The sequence below is a fragment of the Candoia aspera genome, chromosome 3 (assembly GCF_035149785.1).
Source record: "Candoia aspera isolate rCanAsp1 chromosome 3, rCanAsp1.hap2, whole genome shotgun sequence".
Lineage (NCBI taxonomy): Eukaryota > Metazoa > Chordata > Lepidosauria > Squamata > Boidae > Candoia > Candoia aspera.
Window position 1 is genome coordinate 52,166,203 of NC_086155.1, and position 21,527 is coordinate 52,187,729.

The 21,527-nt window shown below is 39.2% G+C and overlaps 1 protein-coding gene across 5 annotated transcripts in view; it reads right to left on the reverse strand.

Moving 5' to 3' along the window:
* The window catches only part of BRPF3 (bromodomain and PHD finger containing 3), a 39,283-nt gene extending 18,624 nt beyond the window's left edge, over positions 1-20,659 (reverse strand). For 2 of the 5 annotated variants that reach the window (XM_063297667.1, XM_063297665.1), the window contains exons 1-7: positions 19,297-20,659; positions 18,321-18,477; positions 17,041-17,172; positions 15,891-16,019; positions 14,791-15,103; positions 14,259-14,522; positions 7,373-7,876 (exon numbers count right to left, since the gene is read on the reverse strand). In XM_063297667.1, the coding sequence (XP_063153737.1) occupies positions 7,373-7,876; positions 14,259-14,522; positions 14,791-15,103; positions 15,891-16,019; positions 17,041-17,172; positions 18,321-18,477; positions 19,297-20,645 (2,848 nt within the window). In that variant the 5' untranslated portion in view covers positions 20,646-20,659. The remainder of the gene's footprint in view (positions 1-7,372; positions 7,877-14,258; positions 14,523-14,790; positions 15,104-15,890; positions 16,020-17,040; positions 17,173-18,320; positions 18,478-19,296) is intronic. The other 3 variants (XM_063297669.1, XM_063297668.1, XM_063297666.1) reach the window with 2 other exon arrangements.
* Between the last annotated feature and the right edge of the window lie 868 nt (positions 20,660-21,527).

Genomic DNA, 21,527 nt, shown 5'->3' on the forward strand with positions numbered 1-21,527 from the left:
TTCCTACTGGCTTCCCACAACCAAAGCCAGTGGGGAAGCTGGCAGGATGTTTCAAGTCCCAGGCCGCAGGCTGGTAAGTGGCTGCTGCCAGGTAGGGGAGATAGTGAGGGGGTGGATGGGGGTGTGGGGAAGGATCAGGGAGGGTGCATGAGAGATGAGGTGTGGAGACAGTGCACAAGGGTGTGTGTGTGAGAAGCACTGCACAGGTCAGAAAGGATGTGAGGGGGTTTGTGAGAGGCACTGTGTGGGTTGGGGAGGGTGCGCAAGAGGTGCCACACGAGTCAGGGTATATTGTGGGTCAGGGAGAGCGTGCAGGGGTGAGTGGCCCACATGGTGCAAGAACAGAGGGGCTGAGGGAGGGTGTATGGGTGTGGGAGACTTATCCCAGTGACTTGCAATCTTCCCTGCAGTCTTCCCCTTTGAGTTTCTGGGGAAGCTGGCAGGGAAGGTTGCAAATAGTGACCACGTGACTGCGGAGCGCTTGGCAACCCAGCGGAAGTGCAAACTGGCTGCCAAGCACCCAGATTGTGATCACAAGACCATGGGGGACTGGTCGTAAATCTCCTTTTTCAGCACCGTCGTAACTTCGAACTGTCTCTAACAAATGGTCTCAAGTCAAGGACTACCTGTATATGTAAGAATCCACTTATTAGATTATGCACAACAGACCCTGGGGAAAATGCGAGCAATTTTAACTTCCAGTTCTAATTACAATGCAAAATTTGAGTTTGAAGCCCTATGGAGGTATTTATCAAAGTAATTTTTCTAGAGACAATCTCATTAATAGAATCCTAGATTCCTTTGATACTCTCAGACGGTATTTTTCCAGATAAAGTTAAGAGGATAACACTTGTATTTTTATATGCACATTTTGCTTTTTTCTTTATTTCCCAAAAATAATGAAAGAGCAAATTACTTCCAAATTATCCCTTCACACTAATGGAATTTACTCAAAATACATGTTCATCAGGCTTTCAACTAAAAATGTGTATTTTTTCAGCATAAAAGCTACTTCAAGGTAATTTTATCTTCTTTCTTGTGCATTATTACAGAAACAGAAGAAGCTCAAGTAGAATAAAACTGGTAATTCAATATAGTACTTTTCAGGGATATTCAAATGATTATATTCTGCAAACTTATGCAAGTGCCCTGATCCCAAGGAGAATCCTGCATGTACTCTAATAAAGCTGGAACATTTGTATGCATATGAATATTTACTGCCCTTCTGTAAACATCTCCTAGGGCAAGAAGTGTTAAACATTATAGTGTCTTTAATCATATTTTCTATGTATCAAATGTTATGTTGGGCACAGATAACTGAAAGAGAATGAAACACATAGCATGCAAACCTAATATTATAGGGATTATAGATGATCTCTAACACAATGAGATTACAGACCACTAGTTTTTAGTATGATTATATGAACATATTCAGAAATAAATATAGTCCATATTGAATTGTGTAGTTGGCATTCTACTTCTATATTTATTTTGGTTTTACCTGAATATAACTATCCCATAAAAGTAATACTGTGTGTCAGTAATGTCCCTCATAGTTGACATGATTAATTTTGAAATGCTCTTCATTCCAGCCATTATCCCATGATTCTTCAACTAATAACTCTTTTCCCTATCCTTTTTAAAGTGTTGTTTTAAATTGTGATTATCATCATATCCATTCACACATGAATCCCCTAGATACCTTGTTACTTTTCTTCTGAGAATATTTGTTTCTGTCCTTACTTAATCCCTAGAGATTCTTATGCATTTGTATTATAACAAAGTGCTACTTTTCTCCCCATTGTCATTTTCTTTATGATGATTATTGATTCTAAAGAAACAAATGTATAACTATCTTGTGTATATTCACTAACACTTGGTATAAAAAACAGAGTTGCTTGGGGAATCCCCTTATGTCCCATCATTGTAAATTTTATTCCCATTTTCAGTGTCCTTGGTTGAATAGGGATTATTCTGTAAGAACCAAGCTCAAAAGTGAAGATATGTTTACACCCTTTTCATGTCTTAAAGTTTCTCTTCCTCTATATGCACATTCTTCTAGAACCAAGAATATCACTATTACTATTCTTGGTTCTAGAAGAATGTACATATAGAGGAAGAGAAACTTTAAGACATGAAAAGGGTGTAAACATTTTCACTTCGTGGTCATAGTAAACAGCTAAATGAAACCACTGAATCAGCATTCAGGATGAGAAAAGGTTGGATTCCATGGGTGACAGAGAATGTGAAATAATGGTCAAAGACATAACAACAAACTTGGCCCCCAATTTAAATGTTCCTCTAAGCATACATGAATTACATTAGCCTCAAGAGGGCTCCTTATGGAAATCTTATTATTTAAAAAAACAGGTTCAGATCACCCCCTCAAAAACACAAGGATGAATCCATTCCATTTTGTAAAGTATTACCACTGTCAGTAATACACTATTTGATCTTATTTTCTGCCAATTAGTCTTCATTCTTTTTCTTAACAAATATGTCCTTATATTATGAGAAGAAAAGCAAAAAACTCCCCTTGATTCGCTATATAATTTTCTAAGCAGGGACGAAGAGATAACAAAAAGAATGGAGTCTAAGGGGAAAAAATCTGAACGGAAAGACCTTTCAGCAGAATATTAGAAACTTTTGGTAATCCCTGAGCTGTCACACAAATGCCTCAAATGGGAAAAATAACTGCTGCACTTCTTAGTCAAACTAGAATATGAAACTAGCCTGAGACAGTTTACTATATTTAACAATAGCTGCTATGTAAACTTAGCACATCAAGCTGACTTCATCTGGGCTCAGAAGCTAAGCAGGGTTAGGCTTGCTTAGAAATTTAGACAGGAGTCTGCAGGTGATACCAGAGCTACTGTACATTGGATGGAAAGCTGAATAACACCTCAGAAAAAGCAATGGCAAACCAGTTCCATGCTGTTGACCAGAAAATCACATGGACGTGAAGCATCAGGACTCTATCTAGTGCATACAGACTCCATGCAGAATTGAGGCACACTTCAAGGAATTACATTTAGTTTATAATATACACAATACAGGTACTATACATATGTCCTATAGAAGAGAGGGGTTGAACTGTGGAGTCCTTGGTGCTCTCTGAGCTTGGTGTTTGCTTGCAGACATTTCATTAGCCAACTAGGTAACATCATCAGTGCTAGTGAGGGTGGGGTTTGCTCCCTGTTTATACAGTAGCTTGCCCTGTGTTGGTGGGTGGGTGGTTTTCTCCTTGGTAGTTCCTTGATTAGGGTATTGTTTTCTGCTTGATTCTTTGCTGGTGTTAATCCCTGCTTATCTGGGTGTTGGCTGCTGGAGAGGATTTTTTTTTGTTTCCAACTTAGCTTTTTTATTGTCCCTTTTGAATGGTGTGTAAATGTGGTTTATTTCTATGTGTCTATTGATAGCTGATTGATCTGAATGCCAAAGCTTTCAGGAACTCCCTAGCATTTTTGGATTTAGCTTGGTCTAGGATGCTCAGTTTCCCAGTTGAAACTATGCTTGAGTCTGTCCATGTGCTGTGAAATTAAGAAGTTTTCATTGCGTCTTCTGACTGCTAGTTGGTGTTCATGGATGTGCTCTGCTAGTCTTCTGTCTGTCTGTTCTATATAGAAGCTGTTACAGCCCTTACACTGTATGTTGTAAATGGCTCCTGTTTTTTCTTCTTGGCTCCTGGGTCTTTTGGGTTACTGAAGATGTTGGGAAAGCTTTAGTTGGTTTGTGTGCTACAGTGATGCTGTGTGGTTGTAACAGTCTGTTGGTTGTTTCTGAGATGTTTTTGATGTGTGGTAGTGCTATCCTTTTCATAGCTTGTGTTGGTTGTGCTGTAGTGGGTTGAGGGGTCGGCACTTTTTGATAAAGTTGCGTGGGTATCCATTTTGTTTGGAAGATGTTGTATAGGTGGCCTGTTTCCTTTTTCTGGTGTTCTGGGTTGCTGCAGTGCATTTGTACTCATCTGAATAATGTTCTTATAAGGCTGCTCTGGTAGGAGGTTGCATTGTTACTTTGGTAATCACTTAGTGTGGGTTGTTTTTTGATAGAGTTGCATTTTTAATTTGCCGTTGTTTCCTCTGATGAGGATATCCAGGAAGGGTAGTGTGTTGTTGTTTTCTTCTTCCCTTGTGAATTTTATTCCTTTGAAGATGTTGTTGATTGTGTCACGTGTCTTCTCTAGTTGTTCCTTTTTTATAATGGTGATGTCATGAGTAAGGATGGCGAGCAGGGGGCTCCCATCCAGACTGTCAAGCGCATGCGTAGCACTGAGGAATTGTTCAGCCATTCAAAGAGACACAGATCGGGACCACCTTAACCCTTGGGGGTTATATGTCTGGGTTTTTCCCACGCTTCTTCAGTTTGTTAGGATTCCTGTTAAGTACTAGTAATAAATATTAGAGACCAGTTCCTCGTCTCAGTGTGTTTCCTGGTTGTTAGGACAGGTGTTGTCTACATACTGGATCCATACTTTTGGTTGTATGTGTGGGAATGCTATAGTTTCTAGGCATTACAGTCTCTGCTACGAATCCTGAGTGGTGATCCCATGGGTGTTCCTCTGATTTGTTGGTATATTTGTCCATCAAACTGAAAGTAGGTAGTGAGGCAGAGGTTGACAAAGTCCATGATTCTAGATATTTCAATCTTAGTGTATTTGGCTAGATCGGGTGTGTTGTTTAGTACTGCTGCCATGGATTCTTTTGCTAGTTCCGGATCTATGGGCATAAAGAGTGCTGTGACATTGAATGAAACCATAATTTCATCTTCTATTTTTAGGTCTTTGATCTTCTGGAGGCACTGTAGTGGGGAGTTGATAGAATAGTTGCTCCCCTCTGTGAGATATCAAAGCTTTTTTGTAAGTTCTTTGACTATGTTGTAAGTTGGGGTTCCTGGTAACAATACAATTGGACAAAGAAGTATGTTGGGCTTGTGTATTTTGGGGAGTCCACAGAAGCATGGCAGGACAGGTCCACTGCTTTTCATCTGCCACTGTTCTTCTTTGGTGATTTGACCTTTCTTGGTTAGGTCATTGAGGGTTCTCTTGACCAGGTTGTCCAGTTTCTGTATTGGGTTGGTGTTTACTGGAATGTAGGTTTCTTTGTCCTCCAGTAATCCTTTGGCTTTTTGTGTGTATTGTGTTCTGCCCATGATAACTGTGGTTCGGCCTTTGTATATAAACAGGAAGCAAACCCCACACTCACTCGCACTAATAGTTGGGTAATGAAATGTTTGCAAGCAAACAACCAAGCTCAGAGAGCACCAAGGACTCCATAAGTGTGTCCATGTAGACAACATGGCTTCTTTTGTATAAACACAATATTCTTTCTTCTATCCAGTTAAAATCCCTGAATATAAGATTGCCCTCACCTTTGTTTTGTGCAAAATTCATACAGTAAGGAAGCAAATTAATTTTTTTCAGTGGTGAAAAGACCACATTCTGTTCTGGGGAAATGGTAATTTGAAGTGCTACATTCTGTGGGATTTTTTTCACTGGAATTCATGTTTTGATATTTATGGGATATCTTTGAATATAATATGATAAGCCTCTGGAATAAGACTATACAAATGTATAAAGCATGCATGCAGGCAGGCACATACACACATTCCTGATTATGTGTGAGCAAGTCATTGTTGACTCTTACCAACCACATAGATTTTGTTCATGAGGATCTGTCCCTAACCTCGTCCTTCAACTCTTCCAATGGTGTACTCATTGCTACTATAACTATACCCTCAATAACCATAACACAGAACAGTAACAGTCAGAATGCCTTGGGATACATCTAAATGGGAGATTTCACCTGCTTCTAGTTTCTCAAACTTGCTGTTCCCCAAAAATGCTGAGATTTTAACTCACACAATTCTCATATAGCATGACTCCTGGGCAAGGTTGGAGAAGACTGATCCATGACTTTAAAATTATTTGCTGCTACTTAAGATGTTGCATGTAATAGCCCCTGTCAGTTATATACTATGTAAGAGAACATGTGTCTTTGGTGGTGCAATTTATTAAAATTATTGATATATTTTTGCCCTTTTAGACAAACTTTTCAGGGCAACTTTTGTTATTCATAGGATCATTCTCTGAGGTATTCCTTGGAGCACATAGGTAAAAATACCGGTTTGGTAATGGTTATCCATTTCCAAAGCATTTCCAAAACTGATCATGAAGGAAGAGCCTCTGTTTGTTTCATAAAGTAATCCAAAAAAAATATGGATAATTTGGTTCTCTCTTTTTCAAATATTGAAATAATGTAAAAATTACTCATCTTGAAAGAAAAAATGAGGAATTCTGACAAAGGCAAGTAATTTCCCCTCTCACTATTGGTTTGCTTTTATGAAGCCTCCTTCAGTAATGAGTTAGAGTTGGTTCACAAATCAGTATTCACTATGTGATGACTGCAGGATCAAACGTAAACTGCCATGTGTGAATAAGCCATCAGAGATCACACATCACTGGAAGAACTTTATCTCTTCAATTAAGTTTTTTCAGGGGAGCCAGATCACAAACTCACTTGTGAGTCATCATGTGAGCCCTGAATTCAGAGACACATTCAGAGAAATGCTGGATCCTGCTGTTTAGTGTTTCAGATCTTATAAATAAGTTAAGTTCTAATACTGTTGCATTCTTCCAGGCACCATCAAATTTAGGTTAGGTACATTATTTTGTCCTATTCTAAAAGCAGTGGAGAAGATTCTGGTGTAAGCTTTTCATATCAAGTTTTCACTGAAAAAAAATCTCAGTAGCATCAGGGCTCATTCCATATGAAAGAGTTATAAAAAGTAATATACATAATGCCGTTCCCCCAACCAAAAACCATGAGAAGAGGACTAGGCAATTTAACTGAAGGCCGAAGGGGAAGCATTTTCTTGTGTAAAGATAAAAACACACACACCCTTTCTATCTCAAACTATCAAATATTCTAAACCCTCCTTAAAAACAGCCTAGCAGCAGAATAAATAATAATAATAATAACCCAATCAATTACAAATTAAAAGGCCAGCATATCTTCCAAAACTCAGGCTAATCTTCTGTTTGTGAGCCCATGGCTTCCTCTCATCCTGAATAATATGGTTTTAATTGTTAATTTTATTGTAAACCATCCAGGGTCCCCATTTTGGGGGAGATGGACAGTGATAAAAATTGGAAAAATAAATAAAATAAACAAACACTACAGCCTGGTGTGAAGAGTCCTATGACAGACACTACACAGAACCCAGTTACCAAAGTGACTTGAGGAAATGCTGGACGCTATGGAGATACGGAGATTTCCTGCCAGCCAGCAAGCAGTGCAAGTATTAGATACCCCTACTCTAGAAATCTCTGACTTTCCAAAACATCAGAGGAATGAAAGCTCAGGGGAGTCACCTGTCACTCCTGCCTGCCTGGGGGATTTCTCGCCATCACTCTCGCTGTAGCTCCCACTCTGTGGCCGTTTCCGAGATGGCTGCTCACCCTCTATGCTGGAGGGGGAGAGCTGCCCACTTTGGCTGTGGTCCTCTCCATTCTCAAGGGAACAGTCCAGACCTCTTTGCAGTTTCACCCCGTTCTTGGCTTTTTTAAAAAGGACAGATGTCCGCCTGCCCACTCCACTAAACGGGGGGCTGGCAGAGGTGCCCGTAGCCTGAAGGGCCAATCCATTCAGGCCGTTGTCGCTGAGCAAGCGCTGGAAGGCGTGGCTCTCCCTCTGCAGCGTCTTCTTATCAAAGAGCTCACCCTCGGACTTCAGCCGTTTATGCAGTCTGTTCAAGGACTTGCTTTCACTAATGGGTTTGAGAGTTGGAGGGTCCTGCAGAGAGTCCAGCTCCGATAGGGAGGGTGCAGGTCCTGTGGGCTCCAGGGTAGGGGGAAGTGGGGGCTTGGTGTCATCTGCTAAAGAGAAAAAGAATCTGCTTGAACATTTTAGAAAGTATTCCCCAAAGTAGGATCACAGGTTTCTGCTTTCTTCTATGAATGTAAATACATCAATTAAATAACTACTTTTTGTCTTATGTATGGCATTCCAAGTATGGGGGAATAAGGGAGAGAGAATCTTAGCTAAGTCTTCAGAAGGAACTATTCTGACTCTCACAAGAGCCAGAAAATATGTCTGTCATTTATCCCATGCCGTTATTGAGGATGGAAACCCTATGCAAATTTTCTTAATCCCCCAAACACATTAAATTTAGAAGGATTTACTTCTGAGTAAATACGCTGAAAACACTAAGCTGCATGAAGCTTATTTCCCCATCCTTTACTCATTTTTTCAGATCCTAATACTTTTCAAGCAATTTGATCTCTACATGATTCCCTACATAAGAGTAGGAAATATGGATAGTCTAGAGGTTAAATAAGGAGAATTTCAAATGCAGTTCAAGTCTCCTTAAAGGGATGAAATCCTATTTTGTGTACATTGAAAGCAGCCACTTATGTATTTTTTGTTTCAAAGACAAAACAAAACAAAACTGCTACTGTTCCTTACACAGTCACCAAAACATTCAGAACAATCCAGATCTCAGACTTCTTCCTATTGAGCTTCTCTTGTTCTCTAACAAGATTATGTCTGAACATTTGGTTCAAACTCATAACAGAATGAAATCACACTTGCATTCCATTCCCGTTTAGGTTCTGCTTCCATCCAAGCATTCAGTCTAAGCTAAATTATTCCCTCCATGTCCTAAACCATATGGTCCTCAACACTGATGACGAGGGCAGAAAGGGAACACAACAAATGACGAAACATGCATGATGGTGTCATCACACAAAGACAACATACCTACTTGTGCCAGATACTAGGACACAAATATATAAGGACATTTGCATGATGAAGCCATTGCACACATGTGATTTTAGCATCTTTCCCATGCTGCGATTGACCACACTCATGGAAGAAGAAATTACTCAAGAATTTCCTATCAAAATCAGAGAATGGTGATTGAAAAATACCATACCAAATATTTTATTCCTCCATTTAGTATAATGAGAATATCCCACTTCTAAATGTTATTATAATAAAATCATCTCAAAACACTGCTGGAAGATAGCAACATTCTGTAGTTGCTTCACTAACAGTTAAACAAAATTTAGCTCCCATTTAGCTGACCATAAGTGTATAATTTCTGGGAAAAAATGTGTGGAGGAGACAACTCTTCAAGGTAGACCTCTTCAAAATAGTTCTTCAAAGTATCCCTAAAATAGAAATTAGAGCTGATGAAAGCCATCCCCAGGTTTTTCATCTGCTACCCTATTTTTAAACTGGACTACAGAACAGCTGTTTCACATCTTCTGTTCCTACAATTAGAGTGCTGTTTGAATAACAACTCTCTCTACAGTTATTGCTCCCTTGCAGAGAACTGTAGAAGCCTAAACATCTGATGTGCGATAAAATACTAAAAGTCTACATTTAGAAGAGTACATTCATTTTTATATCCCAGGATTCCAAGGAAAATAAATAAATAAATAAATAAATAAAGCAAGTTATGAAGCAAAAAGTAAAAATGAAGACACATGGAATGAACTCAACTTTTTAATTAAACAAAAAACCTATAAAATACCCTTTTCACTTCCAGGCTTAGTTTTTAGGAAAAGCAAGGAAAGAGGATGTTTCTCTGTCATTTTCTTTTCCAGCATGACATTTACATACCAATTATAATCAGTGGAAAGCAAGTGTTATATCCGAAAAATATTTTGCTACTAGCCATGAACAAAATGGAAGTGGAAATGGCAGTGGGCATAAAATTCTGAGTAGATATGAATAGGGCTATACTGTAAAATCCCTTTTAACATTATATCCTAATTGGGTGTTGTCTTTTTGGGTTTTTTTGTGTTATTTCAGGAGCCCTCAAAAGCAGGCATGCATTTGTCTCTCTCCTTTCACAACAGTCATGAAAAGGGTAGGAAGAGAGGTAGGAACTTATTCTGCAAGTTTGGAATTGGCTGCACTCCTGAACTGGGAAAATGCTGTACTGGAACACAAATGACACAGTGCAAGAAGGAAAGAAGCTATAGGTCAGCAGCATAAGCAGTCACCATCTCCGAGACACAAGTTAGGGAAATAGTGAAACCGCTCCATTGCTTCAGAATGGACACTGGACTGCATGCCTACAAAAAAGGTAGACAAAACTTTGTCATATCATAGCTGGATTGCTGAGGATTTTTTTTCTGAAACCCTGGATGTGAAAATAATTTATAATTAGCTTAGATAAATGCAACTTTTTGCTGAGGAATACTAGAATGAACTGAGAAAGGATACTCTAGTATGTACGAATAGATCAAACCAGTGATAGGTAGATACAAGGCAACTTTTCTAAATTAACGGATGCCTGAATGCTTTTGTTGCAGAAAGAGGACACAAAAATACTCTAACTGAACAGATCAGTTGATAACATATTGTGCAGTTTCAGGGCAAACAAACAACAAAAAATCCACATGAATTGCCTTTTGACCTTTCCCTGTTAAGAGCAGTTGATGGTATCTTTTAACATGCAGACATATATTAAGGCTACAATCAAAACCAATCTGTGAATAAATTATACAAACTCAACAGAAAACTTTGGGTAGATATGAATAGGGTTATATTATAAAATCTCTTAAAATTATATCCTACTTGTTTTTTTTCCCCAAGGGTAAAGAGGAACTAACTACTACCACAAAAAAAGGAAGAATGGGCTGTTGCACAATGCACAGTACTAAGAATTGTCCACAGTTCATGCTGAATTGACTAATGACTATTAGTTGTACTGTATTAATGATATTGAACTTCAGCTAAGCTATTTTCAAGGGAAGGAAAGCAAACAATGTGAACAGCTCTTTTTTGTGTTACTGCCATGACATTCTGTGTAAAACCCTGAACAGCCCACCCCATGCCACAATCAACCCTGCCTGCTTTTCTACATACAGCATTTCCCATTTTCACTCTCTCTCAAAACATAAGAATGATGACTTCACATCTTTTCTTTGAGAGAGAACAATCAAGTTAGTAATACACTGTCAACTGATGTCACTTGAAAAAAAAGTAATCTCTTGTTCAAAAACAGATTAAGAGTCCTGCTAGCTGAAATCACTTATGGCTGGATTTATACATCACTTTAAGCCATGATTCATTTTAATGATGGTTTATTGAACAAGTTATGGTATTCTGACTCATTCAAAAATCCTAAACCATTGTGTACATAAATCACAATGTTTGGGTTTATATATTACACCTAGCCAAAATAAAACCCACTTTGCTTCCCACTGACCATAGGACCAGAGTCCAAGATTCCTTGAATTCACTTATTTACTATTATTTGGAGAATCTGTATATAGTTTACTTTAAAATCTCATGGTATAATATTCACAGTTCATTGTTACAAGTAAGAACAAGTAGCAACAGCCTTCTTAGTCATAGAATAATAGACAGGAAGAGAACATTTAGGCCATCATGCATAACACCCTACTCAGTGCAGGAGTCCAAATTAAAGCATCCTCAACAGCTGTCCTAACAGCCAGGAACCACACTGAGACAAGGAATAGGTCTCTAGTGTTTATTACTGCTACATTAGACAGAAAATCCTAACAAACTGAAGAAGTGTGGGAAAAACCCAGACAGATAAACCCCAAAGGTTAAGGCGGGTCTGATCTGTGTCTCTTTGAATGGCTGCTTAACTCCTCAGTACTACGCATGCATTTTCCCCCCTGGATAGAGGCCCCCTCCTGCTCACCATCAGTACTCATGACAACAGCTGTCTGTTTAACCCAGCCTTTCTCAACCTTTTGACCCTGGAGGAACCCTTGAAATATTTTTCAGCCTCAGGGAACCCCTGCTCATTCAGGCTCAAATATAGGCCACAAGTTACAAAATTATTATATTTGTTTCATGTGTAGGCCTATATAAGTGTATTAACAGTGTTCTTAAACTAAAAATAAAGAATGAGACTTACCTCTTTAATGTGAAGTTGCCCGAATTTGAAATAATTTTTTAAATGAATTGTGATCTCCCAGGGAACCCCTGGTGACCTCTCATGGAACCCTAGGGTTCCACGGAACCCTGGTTGAGGGTTTAACCTATGCCTGCACATACCCAGTGAAAGTCAGCCTACTAGCTCCCTTGTTATCTGGTTCTGCTGTCAAACTGCTTTTAATGTTAGAATGTTTTTTTCTTCTTTTTTTCTCTCTTTTTCTTTTCTTTTCTATTTCTATTGCTTTCTCTTTCTTTCCCTTTTCCCTCTTTTCTCTTTTTCTCTTTTGCCTATCTATAAGTAATGGTATTGTAATGTGCTATTGTTTATATGTAAATCTATGTTCAAATTTTTTATCTAATAAAACTAATAAATTTGCAAGTGAAAAAAAGAACATTTTTTTTCTAATATTCAGTTGGAATTGCCTTCCCATAATTTAAATCCACTACTGTGTGTGATGTTCAGCATTCTGGGACAATAGGAAACTGGCCTTTTTGGGTCCATGATGGTTTCTGAGCTTGCTTTTCTTCTTGCAGATGTTTAATTACCAGGCTAGGTAATATCATCAATGCATGGGGGAGTGAAGTCTTCTTGCTATTTATATACAGTCTCGATTGCGGTATTCTTTCTTCCCCAATTGCTCTTTGAATTGGGTATAGCTCCTTCCTTGATTGTTCCTATTTATCTGGTTCTAGTTCCTGCTTATCTGAGTGTTGGTTAATAGGTGTGTGTTGTGCAATTAATCATATTACAACCTGCACAACCTATAAAAAGGATAGTTCTACCACTCATCAAAAACATTTTAGAAATTACCACCAGGTTTTTATTTATTTATTTATTACTCAAATTTAGCCACCGCCCATCTTTCCCAGAAGAGGGACTCTGGGCGGTACTATAACTTGTTGGCATTACAGTAGCTCCTAAACGAACAATACCTATCCAAAGCATCCTAAGCAAACACAAAGACCCAACAGCCAAAGAAGACAAAACACATCAAGTTACAACATACAATGCAAGGTTGCTGCTACATAGGACAAACTGGCAGTACACAACCATGAAAATCAATTGACAGTCAGAAGACATGAGGAAAATTCTTTAATTTCACTACACACTGACAAGTTCAAACACAATTTCAATTGGGAAACTATAGAGGTTTTAGGCCAAGCCAGATCAGAAAATGCAAGAGAATGCCTAGAAGCTTGGCACTCTGACAGATCAGCCATTAACAGACCACAATAAACTTTTCAAAAAAGGGAACAAAAAAGGTCAAGAAAAGAGGCAAACAGCTCTAAGCACATCCTTCCTCATTGCACACCTATTAACCAACACCCAGATAAGTAGGAACCTGCACCAGATAAACAGGAACAATCAAGGAAGAAACAATACCCCACTCAAACAGCAATCAAAAAAGAACCAACACCCCATTGCTTGGAGTGGACAACCTAACATATATAAATAGCCAGCACACTTCGCTACCCCGTGCACTGATGATTTAACCCAGCCTGGTAATGAAATGTCTGCAAGAAGCAAATGCAAGCTCAGAGAACACCTAGAGCCCAACAACTCAACTCTCAGCTACATATACTCTCCACCAGAAAACAGGTCTCAACCTTCTTTCCTGTGATGTCCTTTCAGATACTTGAAGAGTGCTAGCGTATCTGCCCACAATCTTCTTTTCTCAAGGCTAAACATACTCGGTTACCTCAGTGTCTCCCCTTTATAGCTATTTAGTTCCTCTGAATCTTTTTGAACTGTGGTGCTCAGAACTGGACACAACACCTGAGATGGAATCTGAATAAGGCATAATGACTAAAAGCCAGCTATTACTTCCCTTGCTGTATTTCTATTAATTAACGAAGGCTAAAACTGCATTTCCCTTTTCTGTAGCCCCTCCCTCCCTTCCTTCCCAAAAGAACTAGCTAATACTTCCAGGATAGGCAACAGCATACAGAATGTTCCAGCCTAGTATTTTCTATAGATGCCGCAGAGATTTCAATATAAGTACAGATTCTGGGCTGCAGCCAAACAGATTCAAGTCTGGCAAATCTGATTACCCTCTGCCATTTTCTCCCAAACTCACCAATTTATCATGACATAGAATTTGGACTGTACACTGTGAAAAATATCACGAATACTAAAGACGTCTCTGAGTCAATTTTCAAATAATGTTGGGATGCGTTGTTAAAAGCAACCATTACACTGAGAGTTCGGCTAACAGACTCATGCAGGGTTAATGTGCAGAGATTCCTGGGGGTGTTCTCACTTATCCAACCCATCCCAGCACAGACTCAATCCCTTTCCTTGCTGATCTAGTGAAAACTCGTGAAATCTCTCACCTTTCTCCCTATCTTCATCACCTTGCAGCACTTTTTCCAGACCTTCTTCCCAGGGAGCTGGTTCTCCATTTGGCATGGCTTTATTCTGCTGCTGAGCCAGCTTTTGCCTCACAGAGTTGATTTCCCGTCTCAAGAGTCGAATGCGGCGAGTTCGGGCCCCACTTGACCTCATGGTGCTCACCATGTCCAGCTTTTCCAGTAATTCCTTCAGTTGTACTTCCAGGGAAAGATGAGCTCGGTTCTCAGCGACAAGAATATTGTCAACTGCAATCAGATATATTGTGGTATGAACTGTCAGTCAAGAAAGTTCTCTGCACCTCAGTGATTCAAGCCACACCTATCCACCATTCTTACCAGGCTTTATACCACGTTATGAACTTCATACCACAAGCAGGAAATTCATCACTTAAATCTGGATTAAACTAAACATTCTTATATGGGACATTGTTTCTAAGATGGTTTTCTGAATTGCTATACATTTTTATACACATGTAGTTTTCTTTATTACACTAGAAATATCTCAGAAACTTACCATCCTCCCAAGAAAAACGATAAAAATCTTCTGTCTTTGGCGATTCAGGCAAATGAATCCCCACTTGGGGGTCAAAGCCAATATTCTCAGCTTGCCGCCGTGCATGGCGTAATATTGCCCCTCCAAGGTCTCTGAGTCGGACAGCTGCTCGATGGAAAATTGTGTCTTTAGAATTATACCTCATGCAGTTGGCAAGGATAAGGTTAAAATCTTCTTCAAATTCATCCAGTGTTTGGTATTGGTGGGACTCCAGCTTCTTTCTCATGGTAGAAAAATCCATTGGCTTGGAAATGAATTCCAGGTAATCTGGAACCTAAACATATAAAACCTGTACAATTACAAAAATCATTTACTAGCCAACCAGGGTATACCCATCATAAGCAGTCTGTATGTCCTCTCAATTGGCACTGGGTTTGAACATAAACACAGAGGAATACCACTTAGTTAATTACACTCCCTTCAGCATTTGGCAAACAGAATTATCTTGCTAAGAGGCAATAGCCAGTTTCCATAAAGACAGTGCTCTAGTTGGGACAGTTCAGCAGCTCTTTGCATAAGTAGTTTACTCTCCAGAAATGCTTTATTTTATGAAACAGAAATATGAGATAATCAAGTAACAAAACTTTATTGTTTCCAGTTGTATTATTATATGGTCCAAGAGCTGGCAGGTTTTTTTCAGATACTGGGCACTAAAAAATGCTTTCATTGGATGATAAAAAAGCAAAAACATTGCGTTATTTATCTCTGTAAAAGTGGCAGAAACCTTGCAAGAGCAACACATTTTGTGAAATTTCAGCATTTGCAACCCACAAACATAGAATATTGCAAGGTTATTTTTAATTTGTGGGTCCTGAGGAAGCTTTCTTGGATTGTCCAAATGATATAGTGCTCCCAGGTGCTGCATTGCCAAACCCTGATGTAGCCATTCCTCCACACCAGGGCTTCTCAATCTTGGCAACTTTAAGATGCGTGGACTTCAACTCTCAGAATTCCCCAGCCAGCCATGTTGAAGTCCACACATCTTAAAGTTGCCAAGGTTGAGAACCACTGCTCTAAACAGAGCCTTCAGATCAGTCCTAACCACATATCTAGGTACTTGCCTCACTCAGGTTTACAGGATCTGAAAAGATCTGGGCTGGATCCTTTTCCTGCAGTAGATCCAGTGTTGTGCGCAAAAGCACATTGAAAGGTGTAAGCTGTAACTCCATAGCAGCTTGCTGGACCTTTACCTGAAATCAGAATAACAACTCAGAAAAAATAAATATTTCTTTTTCATATATAATTAATCTACAAGGCTCTCTCACCTATCTTATAACACTGTAAAAATGGACCATAAACTAATTACAATAAGTTATCCAATGTATGAATTTGCCTGCATAGTACATAGGAGCATATTTTCAGAAAGGGAAGTTTCACTCTGCTCAACTTATTTCATACTTCAGAACAAAACAGTGATTAAAGTATAAAACAGCAAACTAAAGCAGATAGTTGGCTGTAAAATGGCATTTTATATAACTGTGAAATCTATAAATATGGCTTTGTTGAAACCCTTAACTTAAATTAAATGGTTAACATATAACTCTGCCTCTCCATCTTTATGCAGATCCTACTGCTGTCCAAGATTAGATAAATGATAACTGGAGAAAGGGCTATATCATGCCCTCTCTAGGGAAGCTCACCTGGAGAGTCTGCTATCCTTGTAGCACCAAACAAAACATTTATATTTCCCCAAACAGTTCAGTAATATGTTATAACTGATTTTAGATTAATGATGTAGTTCTACAGGATTTGCCTGGTTTCCTAGATTTAGTTTCTGGGTTTTATCTTTGTTTTTACAACTTTTGTTATGTTATTAGTTATGTTATTAGATGATACACCACATAGAGCAAAATCTGGAGATACTACCTCTTTGGACAAAGTAAGTGAGTATTGCAAGATACCTAAGCATTTTTTTTAATAACACAATTTCCAACCCATTTCTAGATTTGTCTTTGGTTGCAAACCTATGGACACTTATTGGGGTGTAAGCCACACTGCATAAAGTGATGTTTGATTCTGAATAAATGTGCTTAGGACTAGAAACTAACATAGCAAAAATTAATATATTCTCCTTTCTGGCTCTAATCAACAGTATGAAATACTATTCATCCTTCAATGGCAGTAAAAATCTGTAATGCATAATGCAAGTTTCAAAAGCGACTAATATATAGAAACAGTGCTAAAGCACTATCAAGTCATGCTTCTATTTACCTGTTCACGTTTGAGTTTCTCACGTTTACGAATTAATTCAATGAGCAGCCGTGCTCTTTCTAGATCATGCCGAAGTTTCTGCCAATATTTAAGTTCTTCTTTCACTGCACTAGTCTTCTCATCCTGCTCCTTCTGTGGAAATAACGTTTCATTGCTGCAGATTGTATTGTTACTTCAGATCTCTCAGTTTTCTCTTTCACTCTACGATAATTCACAGTTAGGGTCTACCTAACACAGTATCTAGTTCTTAACTACAAAGATTTAATCCAAGTGAATCTTAAGTCTTGGGGCCAGGTTACTTATGTGACTACCTCTCCCTGGTTGTCTCTACCCGTCTCATCCAGTCTGGTAGGAGGGGCACGCTCTGGGTCCTGTCTGTTACAGAGTGTTGGCCAGCAGGGCCCAAGGGGAGAACCTTTTCTGTTGTGCCACCTGCCCTCTGGAAAATCATCCCTCTGGAGATTAGATCAGCCCTGTCCCCACTGGCCTTTTGTAGAGCTTTGAAGACATGGCTCTGTGCTCGAGCCTGGGGCCTAAGAGGTGGGACAGAACCCATTTCTCAGTTGTGCTGAATGTATGATCATTGCTTTTATAATTTTTCTGGCTGCTGTGCGTTTTATGGTTTTTGTATATGTTTTATCATGTTTAATACTGTTAGCCACCGAGAGTCATATATTTGAGATGGGCGGCCACATACTTTCACTAAATAAATAAATCTGGGTAGACCAAAAAGGTACATGGCATGCTACACTCAGTGGCAGTAAGTTAAGTAGCTGCACTTAAAAAATTAAGGTTGGAAAAAAAAATCATCAGTACTGACAGTATCTACAATAAAATCACCTATGAAGTTCTATAAAGGAAAGGAAGATTTAATGATTAATAGTCACAATCTAAGTATTTAATATCCACAATGAATAAAAACATTGCCCTGTAGGATGAGTTAATCCTATTTCCAGGCTTGAGGAATATTTTCATGAACATGACAAATCTCATCTTGGCTTTGCCTCTTTTCCATATTATGTAATATGAAATATTGATGTCACATATCCATAACCGTTAGTAAAGTTACTGTGCAATGGAAGGATCCACTAAGAGAAGATGTAATAGTTTCATTACTACTATTCATTCAACTTTTCAAAATTAATTTATTCTAGCAATAGCTATTCCAAAAAGGATAATTTTCATCTAATTCTTTCCTGAACAGTTTCCCATACAGTTTATCAAACATTTCTCCCTCATGCTACTCCAGGATGCACTATAATGACGAGACGTTCTTATACCAGTTCTGCATTTCTTTGGGACTGTAAGTGAGAATGTAGCCTCCGTATCAGTGGTACACCATTTCTTGACTGACGCTTCAACAGCCAATAATTGTGCAGCCTCTGCATGAACTGATTCTTTCTCTGGAAGGTGAGTCCACTGCAGATTTTATTCAGCCTAGGGAAAATAATAGCATCAAAAGAGCTTATCCGTTAGTAAATCCAATTTCAGACTTTGCAAATCCATATGAGGCATGGTAACTCCTCTACTTTAGCAATATGGACCACTGCCTAATTCTCTACTCACATGAGTATTAAGTACAAACTATACAGTATCTCAGGTTCATTAGAGGATTTTCAGCTGGAAAATTAATGCCATTAGACACAGTTATACCGATCCAATTAAGCAGCAGTAATAGTAAAATGGGCAATACCCACCCACCAAATGAGCTCAAATGAACAAAATTTACTTCATAGTTTTAATTAACCAAAGCAATTTAGTATTTCAAGAACTTTCCTACAATATGAACTTCAGGAAAACAAGCTCAGCTGTTGGCTGAGGCTATAATCAAGCACGTAGTTAAGTTGCCTCATCCATCCAGAAGTCTGCTTAAAGAAGTCTTTCCTCATTCCCCTCCCACATGGCCACTACCACCAACCACCCTGTAGGAATGATCCCTGGAGAGAGAGAAAGGGAGGGAGGCAGCCAGGCAGGCTAGACTTTTTCCTCCCCCTGCCCCAGGCTATTTGGAAGGGACCCCTAGAAGTTTATTCATTTGCTTGTTTCAAATATTATTTATTTTCATCTGCCTCTTTTTATTTCTTGTAAGCCAGTTTGGAAGGATTGTTTATTCTAAAAGGCAGGATATAAATAATTGAAAAATGTACACAAATTTTGAATATGTTCTGCTGAGATGAAAAGAGAAACCTGGACAGAAATACTAGGCTAGTTCATGGATCTGCACAGAAACGATGGTTGAACAGCTACACCACTCACCGGTAAGAAGGGATCTGTGTAACCATTAGCAAAGGTGCAGAAGCACTGCTTTCCTTTTTCACCTTCTGCTTCAAATTCACTTTGTTTTTATTTTTGGGACTGACCCCCTCCACTGCCTCATTCTTTAAAATGTCCTCCTCTCCTTCATGAACAGTAGTTGCATGTCCTTTTTTCACTGTGCCAGGAGGGGAATGTGCCTCACAGTAAGCAGTTTTGCGCACAGTAAATGTAGTGCCATTGAGACTGGTCTCCCTCATGGGCTCAATCTTCATGAAGAGGCCAGCTCTCTGGGCACAGGTAACATGGAAAGCAGTGTAACAGTTCATTTTGTGACACTGGATAGCTGCTCCCATGCCCTTCTGCTTGCAGATGTAGCAAGTTAGTTTCCAGCGAGCAGGTGGGATATTTTCTATTCCTTCAATGGGTTCCAGAAACACAGTGTTTGCAAAACAGACTTCTGGGATCCAAATGGCACAAACAACATGGGCCCATTGACCATCACTGGTCTGTTTGAATGCTCCACCTTTGTTTGGGCACAAGACACAATCAACAGGGTGGGAAGGGGACTGTAGACAGCAGCGACAAAGCCATTGTCCCTCAGGGATGTAGGGAACTCCATAGCATTCCTGGTGCACAGCCAAGTTGCAAATGTCACAAAATAAAATGACATTGCTGTTATGACATTCATCATCCATGCAAACACAACAAACAGCATCCTCATCTATCATAGTCTGCTGGGCTCCATTGTTACGGCTCTCCAAATATGATTCTTTCTCCAACTGATCCAGTAGCAATTCAAAAGTCTCTGCAGAAATTGACCCATACCCATCATTCTTCCTTTTCTCATTGATCATGTCAAGCCAGGCCAAATCCTCCTCATCCATATCATACTCCACTTCAGCATCAACATCCTCAGGTGGTTTCTCAATATACTGATAGTAAGCTGAAGACAGGGGTGGAGCATCCGGCTGGCTGAAAGAGTCAATCATGCGAAAGCTGGGCTGTGGTAGATGAAAAGATGCCCCAGAAGCATGTTTGGTGCACGTCTCTTTTTTTTTGCCTTTACACTGATTTTTCTTGGATTTTGAAGGAAAAAGTGGCTGTTCACTGTTTTCTTTGTTACTGTTGCATTCTGTGATGTCCTGGGCAGTTAGCTCATCCTCGGTGATGATCTTTAGAGGATCATAAATGCTGATGCGATGGAGTCGGCCATCAATATCAACTTCCACTATTCGTTGAGCCTGGGCATATGTTAGAGTCTCCCGGGTGGGTGAGCATTTCAAACTGTACGGTGAGGGAGAACGTCTTCCTTCTAGAGTCTGCCGGGACCTCCTTCGAGGTTTCCTCATAGCAGCAAGTTAGAAAATCTATAGGATAGTCAAACAGAAAATAGTTTGAACACCAATATATTCAAGCAAGAGTGCGTAGCTTCAGTACATGGAGTCTAACTCACTAGCTGATAAATTGCTTGGAGTGACTTCTAGTTGATGGGACTTAGAAACAACATCTCACTTGTTTACTTGGTTGTAGCTGTTAAAAACTATACTAAAAATGGCTTCTAACAAAAAATAATACATTGAGCTCACAAATCACACTAAATAGCAGTTTAGTTAACCATAACTTATTGAATAAAACACAACTGGCCTGTCCTAACTTAGAGCGAAGAACCACGCTGAAACGGTGTCTTGGTCTCTAGTGTTTATTGAACTACTCTAGTAGATAGAAAATCCTGCCAAACTGAAAGACCATGGGAAACCCACACAGATAAACCCAAAACTCAAGGCGGGTCTGCTCTGAGTTCCTTTGAAGGAAAGTTCAAAGCCTCTAAACTACGCATGCATTTTTCCCCCTGGATAGGGGCCCCCTCCTGCTCACCAGCAGTATTCATGACATGGCCAAATTTTAACAATATATATATTAAGCTATAAACCAAGGGACTCTAATCTTTTTAGACTCCACTTTGTTGTTTGTTTGTTTGTTTAGAAAACCTATATGGCCGCTTATCTTTACGTGATAATCCTAGGTGGCTCACAAATGACATCCAATAAAAACAGAATAAATATGACCAACCAAACCTCACAACACCCTATATCCCAATCACAGTGCCACAATATCCAACCAACTCTACAATTACTCTTTTGTTTGGTGGACTCACTTCTATCCTAGCCCAATGCCTGGGTGAAAAACCAGGTCTTCACAGCCCTACAGGATTTTCACAATGTCACAGGAGC